The sequence below is a fragment of the Macrobrachium nipponense genome, chromosome 1 (genome assembly GCF_015104395.2).
Source record: "Macrobrachium nipponense isolate FS-2020 chromosome 1, ASM1510439v2, whole genome shotgun sequence".
NCBI classification, from domain to species: Eukaryota; Metazoa; Arthropoda; class Malacostraca; order Decapoda; family Palaemonidae; genus Macrobrachium; species Macrobrachium nipponense.
The window spans coordinates 205,219,849-205,229,650 of NC_087200.1; the positions used below are offsets into that span (position 1 = coordinate 205,219,849).

At 45.6% G+C, this 9,802-nt stretch overlaps 1 protein-coding gene across 1 annotated transcript in view; it reads left to right on the forward strand.

The window, feature by feature from the left end:
• The window catches only part of LOC135219069 (uncharacterized), a 49,360-nt gene extending 42,520 nt beyond the window's left edge, over positions 1-6,840 (forward strand). Inside the window, exon 5 of the mRNA XM_064255499.1 lies at positions 6,812-6,840. Within this exon, the coding sequence (XP_064111569.1) occupies positions 6,812-6,840 (29 nt within the window). The remainder of the gene's footprint in view (positions 1-6,811) is intronic.
• Positions 6,841-9,802: the final 2,962 nt, after the last annotated feature.

The following is a 9,802-nucleotide window of genomic DNA, read 5'->3' on the forward strand; positions in this document are numbered from 1 at the left end:
AGATCTTGGCGCTTGGTGCTTAACCGTTGCGAAAGTCTGGTTTGTTCAATGCGCTTGGACGTATCTGTCCGTCTCGGACCGTGTCGTCTGTCCGAGCTGTCCACCTATGGAACTTGGCGCTTGGCTGGTGTCATTCCAGTACGACACCTCTGCCTGTCCGTCTTGTCCGCTTCTGGCGCCTGTCGCCCGTACGGAGTTGCCTGCGCACGACGTTTGTCCAATCCAGGCTGTCCGCCTTGTCAAGGTTGTCCGCAATCGGCACGAGTCTGTCTGGTTGGAGCCGTCCGCGTAGGACACTTTTTCCTGTCCGAGTAGTCCAATTCTGGCGCCGAGCGCCTGGGTGGTTCTGTCCGACTCGACACTCTTCGTCATTGTCCGTATGTTGCGTCTCAATCCTATGAGTTTTCGTCCTTCTTTCTTTATTCGTCTCTGTACTCGTACGAGGAGTAGAGGAGTAGTCTGGAGTCCAGAACGCCCGTAGGACGAGATCTCTTAACAGGAAGAAAATCGTCCTTTCTCCTCGGAAGGTCTTTTCTCAATACTCTACTATAAAGAGGAAATTTGTTCCTGCATTTTAAGTAGGAAGTCCGTCGCAGTTTCTTCCTTTTCTTTGCCATGAATAGGAGAATGCGCTCTGGAAGGCGTAGGAGATCGAGATATTGTCCTCTTGGCTCTTTTCCTCTCGTAGGGAGAATCGTCCCGGGAAACGTGCGGGCTCGAGTCCAACGTCGGAGCTTTCCAACTCCTCTGATCGGACACGGACAGTTCGTCGGAATTCCATCCACTTCTTCGAGGAGACGAATGGGAAGACGAAAAGCACTCTTTTAGGATGCCTTTCCAATGGCGATCCTTGGCAGTCTGGGACGCTACAGATTCTGCCGAGGGGACGCCTGACCGGTGGGGATTCTCCGTAACCTCCGTACGACTGTCGACATTCCTTCTCCTCTGGGCCTGGGAGCTTGGAAGAGGTCTAGGTCTGGGAGCGAGACAGAGCCGATCGGAACGCACCCTCCATTATTTTAGGACGCCTTTCCAATGGCGAACTTGGCAGTCTGGGACGTTCTACAGAGTCTGCCGAGGGGACGCCTGATCGGTGGGGATTCTCCGTAACCTCCGTACGACTGTCGACATTCCTTCTCCTCTGGGCCTGGGAGCTTGGAAGAGGTCTAGGTCTGGGAGCGAGAGAGCCGATCAGACGCACCCTCCACTTCAATGGGAACACTATATTCACTTCTTACCTTTTTAGAGCTCGCTTTTGAGCTACATCCATTAGCTTCAAATTTGCATATATAAATTTGTAGTTTCTGTGGAGTAAGAAGGTGATGAGGGATGCAACTACTACTAGTACTGCTAATACTCTAACTGCTCGTTAGCACAAACGCTATTAATGCTTATAAAGTAAGCGTATCTAGTTATATGCTCTTCTGACTTCCTAAAGTAGGAAATTAAAGTTTAATATTTCCTCAATAAAGTTGTAACCTTTATTACATGTAATAATGAATAAATATTAATAATTCCCTTTATTGCAAACTATGAGTGTCTACCGATAATTTCGGTAGTTTTCAATTAGTATTTTCTTCGAAATTTCGCGAAGCGAAATTCATTAAAAAGTTAATAAAAGCGTATGCCGAACCAAAGACCCAGTACTTCCCTGCAAAAGACAGCCCAGAAGATCGATGGCGATGAAACACGAAAATCAAATCAGGAGGAACCGTAAACGTGTGTTTACAGTCAAAACGTATAGAGAAAAAATCTGTCCTTAGAAGGTAATAGTTCCTATTCCTGCCACCCAGCGGCAGGCCGGTAGATCACCTGACCTACCATACCCTGTAGCGTGTGCCGCGAAATTCGAATTTCTATCGGGGACGACGGAGTCTATAGCTAAGTATATATCTGACAGGGAAGTTGAATGTATGAAAATCTTTCTTATTGAAAGCTTCCTAACAAAAGGCAGACAATATTTATTTATGACAGCTTAGGTATTCCCTCAATCCGAGGCTAAGACCACGATTGTAGGGAAGAGATACGGTTAGTTATCCCATTCCGCAGGAGAGAGAGCTGTAACCGACCGCTCACGACTGAGAACAACATGGTACTGCCGCTGGTCTCTCTCTCAATTCAAAGCGAAAGCAGTCTTCGAAAGCCGACTGGCCTTCCCTTTCCAGAGTTGCCAGTTACTCCATTAAATAAAGGAATCTTATAAAATTTTTATCGAGCTTCAGAAGTTTTATATAAGCATAATTAAGCGAACGAGACTTCGACAAGTCTATAAACTAAATAGGTGTCGTCTAAACAATCCTTTTAAACAATTTCTTCCTAGGAAAGTCCTAGAAGGGTACTCTCAATTCACCAATAAAGATATGCTTCTCCAATCACTTCTCGAAGACACGAAAGCATCATATAACTCATACTCTAGCGTAATAGAATACTCTATAATACTGTTACATTAAGGTAAACCGTATTAATTTAAGAAATTTTGTAAGGATTTCAGTTGACCCTTATAGCATAAATTTCGGTATGTGAGTATGCCATGCCATACCGTAGCCTAAGGCGATTTGTCCTAAGCATGGTAGGAGCTAGAAGCTTAAAAGTCATACATATATGCTTTATCACTCAACGAGGTCCATATAATTCATTCAATTGACAAATAATCTAAATCATTCTAAACAGAATAGATCTTCATACCCCCATGGGATAGCGTTCTCGTCTAGTTGCGAAAAAAAAATGTTCGAAAGAAACAATGACTATCACAAATGTTATCGAATGATCTGTAAAATTTTGAATAATTCTACCAGAAGGCATTATACGAGGATCTTCGTCAAAATTCATTCATTCGAAGTTCTCCTATCCATCATGGAACAGTAGGCATAAAAAGTGGAGAAACACTGTTTTAGGATGCCTTTCCAATGGCTATCCCTGGCAGTCTGGGACGCTCTACAGAACCTGCCGAGGGGACGCCTGACCGGTGGGGATTCTCTGAAACCTCCTTACGGTTTTCGACCATTCCTTCTCCTCTGGGCTTTGAGAGCTTGGAAGAGGTCTAGACCTGAGAGCGAGAGACAGAGCCGATCAGACGCACCCTCCATTGTAATGGGGGAACACTATATTCACTTCTTACGTTCAAAGAGTTCGCATTTAAACTATATCCAAAGTCTACAATTTGCAAATATGACATTGTAGATTCTGCGGAGTAAGAAGTGATGAGGATGCAACAACTACTAGTACTGTTACTACTATAATTGCTCGTTAACACAAGAGCTAATAAAGCTTCTAAAGGATAGTTACTTTTCTGACTTCCCCAACTAGGAAGAAAGATATACATTTCTAAATCAAACTAACACTTATTTGTATTAATGAATAAATATAAGTAATTCCCTTTCATGAAAGTATAAGTAATTCACTTCGTGAAAGTGCATGAGTGTCTACCGAAAACTTCGGTAGTTACACGTCACTAATCTTCGAAATTTTCGAAGTTAATATTATTAAAAGTTAACGAAAAGCGTATGCCGAACCAAAGATCCATTACTTCCCTGTAAAAGTTAGCCCAGACGATCGATGGCGATGAAACACGAAAATCCATCAGGAGGAACTGCAAACGTTGTTTACATTCCAGCGACAGAAAAATTATGAATTTGAAAACGGGTATGTTCCTATTCCCGCCACCCAGCGGCGGGGGGGTAGATCACCTACCTACCTGCCGCGTGTGCCGCGAAATTCGAATTTCTGTCGGACGACGGAGTAAATAGCTATGTATATATCTGACGGGTAAGTTGAATGTATAAAATCAGCAATTTCGGTCACAGAGGTATCGGAGGAGGACAGCTTCTTCGCCTTACAAACCCATCTACGGAAAACTTCCCACTTCGATTGTATATCCGCATGGTTGAGGACCTTCTTGCTCCAGCAATTGCTTTTGCCGCTTCGCGAGAAAAGCCTCTCGCTCTGACCAATCTTTCGATAGTCGAAGGCAGTCAGAGCGAGAGCGTGGATATTTTTGTGATACCTCTCGAAGTGGGGGTTGTTTGAGCAGATCTGTCCTTTCAGGAAGAGATCTGGGGAAGTCCACTATCCATTCCTGTACCTCTGTGAACCATTCTCTTGCAGGCCAATAAGGAGCGATCAATGTCATCCTCATTCCCCCTCCGAGGACACGAACTTTCTCATTACTTCCCCAGCATCTTGAATGGGGGAAACACATACGCGGTCTATGCCCTCCCAATCCATGAGCATGGCATCTATGGATAGGGCTCTGGGATCGTCCCCCCCCCAGCGAGCAAAAGTTCTCCATCCTCCTGGATAGGAAATGTTGCAAACAGGTCCACTTGCGGCTTCCCCCAAAGAGACCATAGTTGCTGGCAGACTTGTGAATGAAGGGTCCACTCTGTTGGAAGGACCTGGTTTTTTCCTGCTCAGTCTGTCTGCTCTTATATTTCTTCCCTCCTTGAACGAACCTCGTCAGGAGTCGAATCCCTCTTTCTTCTGTCCATATCAACAGATCCCCTTGCTAGTTGGTAAAGGAGAAAGAGTGTGTCCCCCACCTTGTTTTCTTATATAAGCCAGAGCCGTGGTGTTGTCCGAGTTGACTTGGACCACCACGCCTCTGACTTCGTTCTCGAAAACCTGCAGTGCTAAGTGCACTGCTAAGAGTTCCTTTGCATTTATGTGCCAGGCCTTCTTGTTCTTCTGTCCAACTGCCTGACACTTCCTTCGTCCCTAGTGTTGCTCCCCACCCCCGTGTCCGAAGCGTCTGAGAATAAACACTAGGTGAGGGTTTCTGAAGGGCCAAGGACACTCCTTCGTTTCTTGTCAGTGGTCCTCCAACCACATCGTAAGTGGTTTTTGATACTCTCTCCTATAGGAAAGGTATCCAAAAGATCTCCTTTTCTTCTGTTCCAACTCCTTCTGAGATGGAACTGCAAGGGTCTCAGATTCATGTACTCCCTAGAGAGATGAACTGCTCCAGCGAGAAAGAGTGCCCAGAAGACTGAGCCATTCCCTCGCTGAGCTTCGTTCTTTCTCTAGGAAGACCGAGATTTTCTCCAACCCTTTCGAGATTCTTTCCTGGGATGGATACGCTCGAAAACCCGAGAATCCCATCCGAATACCCCAGATAGACGATAGTCTGACTGGGGATTGTGTGAGACTTCTCAAGGTTTACGAGCAATCCGAGATATCTGGTCACTGAAGAGCTATCTCCAAGTCCTCCAAGCACTTTTGTCTTGTCTGCGCTCTTATAAGCCAATCGTCTAGGTAAAGAGATATCCTCACCCCCTTCAGATGTAGCCATCTTGCTACGTTTCTCATCAACGCTGTAAAAACCTGAGGAGCCGTCGAGAGGCCGAAACACAAAGACCCTGAACTGATAAATCCTTCCCTGTACCATGAATCGAAGATATTTCTTCGACGAATGATGCAGGGGGGGGGGACGTGAAAGTATGCATCTTGCAGGTCGAGGGAGACCATCCAATCTCCTGGACGGAAGAGCAGAGAGAACCGAGTTGGATGTCTCCATGGAGAACTTTGTCTTCTCCACGAAGCGATTCAATGCACTCACGTCCAGGACAGGCCTCCACCCCCCCGAGGCTTTCGGCACCAAAAATAGGCGATTGTAAAAACCTCGGGAGTGCGGATCCTGTACTACCTCGATGGCCTCCTTCTCCAACATTTGCTGCACCAGTCCAAGAAGGATCTCTCTCTTTACAGGGTCCTTGTATCTCGCCGACAGCTCCCTCGGAGTCGTCGTCAATGGAGGTCTGTTCTTGAAGGGGATGAGGTATCCTTTCCTCAGCACTTGTAGGGACCAAGAATCTGCTTTCATTGAAGCCATGCTCCGAGAATCCCAGAAGTCTGGCCCCTACTGGTGATTGGAGGACTGGAATCTCATTTTGCGTCTTCTTTTGGAACTCTAATGGGAAGATCTTCCTCTTTTCTCCTCCTCCTCTTCCTTGGGGCTCGGCTAAAAGCTCTACCTCGAAAGGGCTGTTGGGCAGGTGTTGACTCCTCTTCGAGACAGAAGCAGCTGGCCTAGCTTCTTAGCAGAATGTACCAGCAAATCCTGTGTTGCCTTCTCAGTAAGCGTATGGAAATGTCCTTTACCAACTGAGAAGGAAACAGCTGTTTAGACAGAGGGGCGTATAAAAGAGAAGCCCTCTGTACTGGAGAGACTGCTTTGTGGTAAGAAAAGAACCAAAGACAGCCCTCTTTCTTTAATACTCCTGTCCCGAACAAGGATGCCACTTCAGCCGATCCGTCCTGCACTGCCTTGTCCATGCATGCCAAAACACTATGCAAGACTTCTGGTTCAAAAACTGAGGGTCTTGAGTCTTGTTGGCCAAAGCCCCAAGGGACCAATCTAGGAAGTTAAAAACTTCCAAGACATGGAATATTCCCTCGAGGAGATGGTCCATTTCAGACATTGTCCAGCTTGTTTTGGCTGCTGGAAGTGCATGCCTCCTTGCCGAATCCACCAAGGTCGAGAAGTCCGCTTCAGCAGATGAGGGAAGAGAAAGTCCCATAGATTCCCCTGTGCTATACCAAATCCCTCTCTCCCGATAGCCTGGAAGGGTGACAGGTAAACACAGTCTTCCCCGCCTCCTCCTTGGTTTTAAGCAATTCCGACCGACTGCAAAGCCCTCTTCATTGAAATGGTCAGTTGCATCTTCAAGAAAGAGGAGGACTTCGCAGCCTTCGTACTCGAAATAAAGACGAGGAGAAGGAAGGGGCAGCAGGACTCAGAGACTCTCCAAATTCTTTTAACAAGAGGGCTGCTAGTATCTTATAATCAGAGTACCTGCCCCCTTGTTTTCTTCAGAGTCCGAAACATCCTCTAATTCTGGTTGAGTTTTTATTCGGAGAAGAGTGCGCGACCGGGGACTCCTCTCTCGGGAATGCACAGGGCTTGCAGCAACACCCGGCTGCAACCTGACAAGGGCTACGGTCCGCTTGTGCGACATCTTGAGTCCCTGCCAGGAGAAGGCCGATGTTGTTCTTTTACCCTAAGGTCCTCCTGACAAGGACGGCGGCCCGCTTGTGCGACAACTTTCGTCCCTACCAGGAGAAGTCCTTATATGTCGTTCTCTTTTTTCATGATCAATTCCTTCCCGACTGGGGCTACGATCACCTGTGCGACACCTAGAGTCCCTGTCAGGGGAAAATTGATCTTGAGAAAAATCCCAAAGAGGAGCCTCCAAGTCCGCTTCAAATTCCGATAACTCATCCATTGTATTTTGGGTTGTACAAATCCTTGCGCCTGCTTTCAGCGCTCTAGACGCTTTACGTCCTTCAGCTTTGCAGGCGCCTTGCGCCTCCATTCGGACGCTTCAGGCGCTTTGCGCCGTTTCGTTTCGGCCTCAGGCTCTTTGCTTATTCTTTCAGCGCCTCAGGCTCCCTAGGCTCTTTGCTTTTCCTTTGAGGCGTTCTAGGCTCTCCAGGCGCCCTATGTTTCATATCAGGCGCTCTAGGCTCTCCAGGAGTTAAATATTTCCTTTTAGCCACTTCAGGCTTTTCAGGCGCGTTGCGCCTCATTCCTTTTACTTGAAGAGCTTTACGCCTCATTTCAGGCGCTTCAGGCGCTTCAGGCTCTTTGCGCTTCCTTCCAGGAGTTAGTCCGATTTCGGGAGTTCCCATTTTACTCCTCGATACGGACATCTCATGTACTTTCTTCCTTGTAGGAAGTTCCCTATACACATCTTGTCGCCTTGACGGCGTTTTGCGCTTGACAGTAGCCTGACGTCTGGCTGGCGCCAAGCTTCTGGCAGGCGCCTCGTCCGAGCTCTCAGATAGTTCTAAAGGACGGGATCTTTTGATAGGGAGAAATCTATCCTTCCTTCTAGGCTGATCAGATTTAAGAACTCCTACTAGGGAAGTATCTGTTTGTTCTGCATATCCTCTAACATCTTCGTAGCTACGTCTCTCTTTCCAACCTCCGATGCAGGAGAAGAAGCTTCTGAATATACATTCTTCTTCCTTTTTTTCCGGAGGATATTCTTCCGGAAATTCTTCAGGGCTTGAGTCGAATGCAGGAGACTTCCAAGTTCTCTTCGAAGGTCTCGACAATCTATCCGAACTCCATCCTTTTCTAGATGAGGAATCAGACGAAGAAAAACACTGTTTCAGGACGTCTTTCCAACGACTATCCTTGGCAGCCCGGGACGTAAACTACAGGATCTGCCGAGGGGACGCCTGACCGGTGGGGATTCTCTGAAACTCCCTGCGGCTTTCGACATTCCTTCTCCATGGTCTTGGGAGCTTGAAAGAGGTCTAGGCCTGGGAGCGAGACAGAGCCGATCAGACGCACCCTCCACTTCACTGGGAACACTTTCACTGCACTTACCTTCCCAGTTCTTTAATTTTTGTTTTTTGTACCATATGTTTAAGCGAAGCTTTCAGACTCGCAATTTCAGATGTTGAGCTTGCCGAGTCCGATAATCGGGAAGGTAAAGCTGTATGGGAGGAAACAATAGGGTTATCAATAGGCAATAGTCGCTAACTGGCTCGTTAGAGACCGACCTACTTACACTCTTGAAGAGGCTTTTCTAGTCCTATCTCTCTCCAACTTTCTTAGGTAGGAATTAAGCAACTTCCATTCCTCCTCATTAAATTCAAATTCTTGCACTCATCACATGCATTCAATTGAGAGCATACATTCCCTCTACAATTTTTACAAGAGGTGTGAGGATCCACGAAGCTTTCGGCAGTCTCACAAAACAATTCTCATTCACACACACTCTGAACGAAATCGACACGTCAGACATTATGAGAAATTCCAAAGCCAAATCCAAAAACAGTCCACAATAGCGTATGCCAAACCAAAGATCCAATACGTCACCAAATAGCAGTCCAAAAGATCAACGGCGTAATGAAATTCGAAATTCAAGTCAGGAGGAACTAGCAACGATGTTACTAGTACCGCGACAGAGAAAAATCTGGCTTTAAAACGGTAATAGTTCCTATTCCTGCACCCAGCGGCAGGCGGCGGGATCACCTGACCTACCTGTAGTGTGTGCCGCGAAATTTGAATTTCTGTCGGGGACGACGGAGTCTATAGCTAAGTATATATCTGACAGGAAGTTGAATGTATGAAACTGTTTACTTTACTCATTATTTAGTTTAAATTTACTTTGTTATTTAAAATTTTTTTGATTTAATTCATGTATATTATCCCTTTTTTGCAACCAAATTACCCCGAAAAATTACGATATTTCTAAAGTTAGATAAAAATCAAATGTTTCTAACGTTTTCGTACATCTGGTTGCCGAAAACCATAGAGGAACGAATACGGAAAACTGCATAGAGGAACACTACGGAAAAGTGAATTATATACATGTTTTTTTTTTTTTTTTTTTTGCTTTTTTGTTTTTGCTATCACTTTTCATTGATTTCAGTTCTTAATTAGTATTTTTGAATTTCTTTTTTAATAATCGATGCCAGAAATAAATGTAACCTTTTAATGTTTGCATGCTAAGAATGGCAAAAATCATCGTTGCGACATTAGTGGAGGCTTCACAACATACGCCGTTCCATTTCATTATAAACAGTTTCCATGAATTCTAGTTGTCATAGTATGCAATAACGATAAAATTGCTTTAATATTTATGTAATATATACTTCCAATACATAGCCTAATTTCACCAATTTCAACGTTTTGTGTGTAGTCTTATACCCAGTTTGAGGGTCAACACATACCGAATGGCAACAGAGAGAGAGAGAGAGAGAGAGAGAGAGAGAGAGAGAGAGAGAGAGAGAGAGAGAGAGAGGAACGAAGAAAAAAGAAAAGGGAATGGCGGGTGGAGGGGGGGTGGGG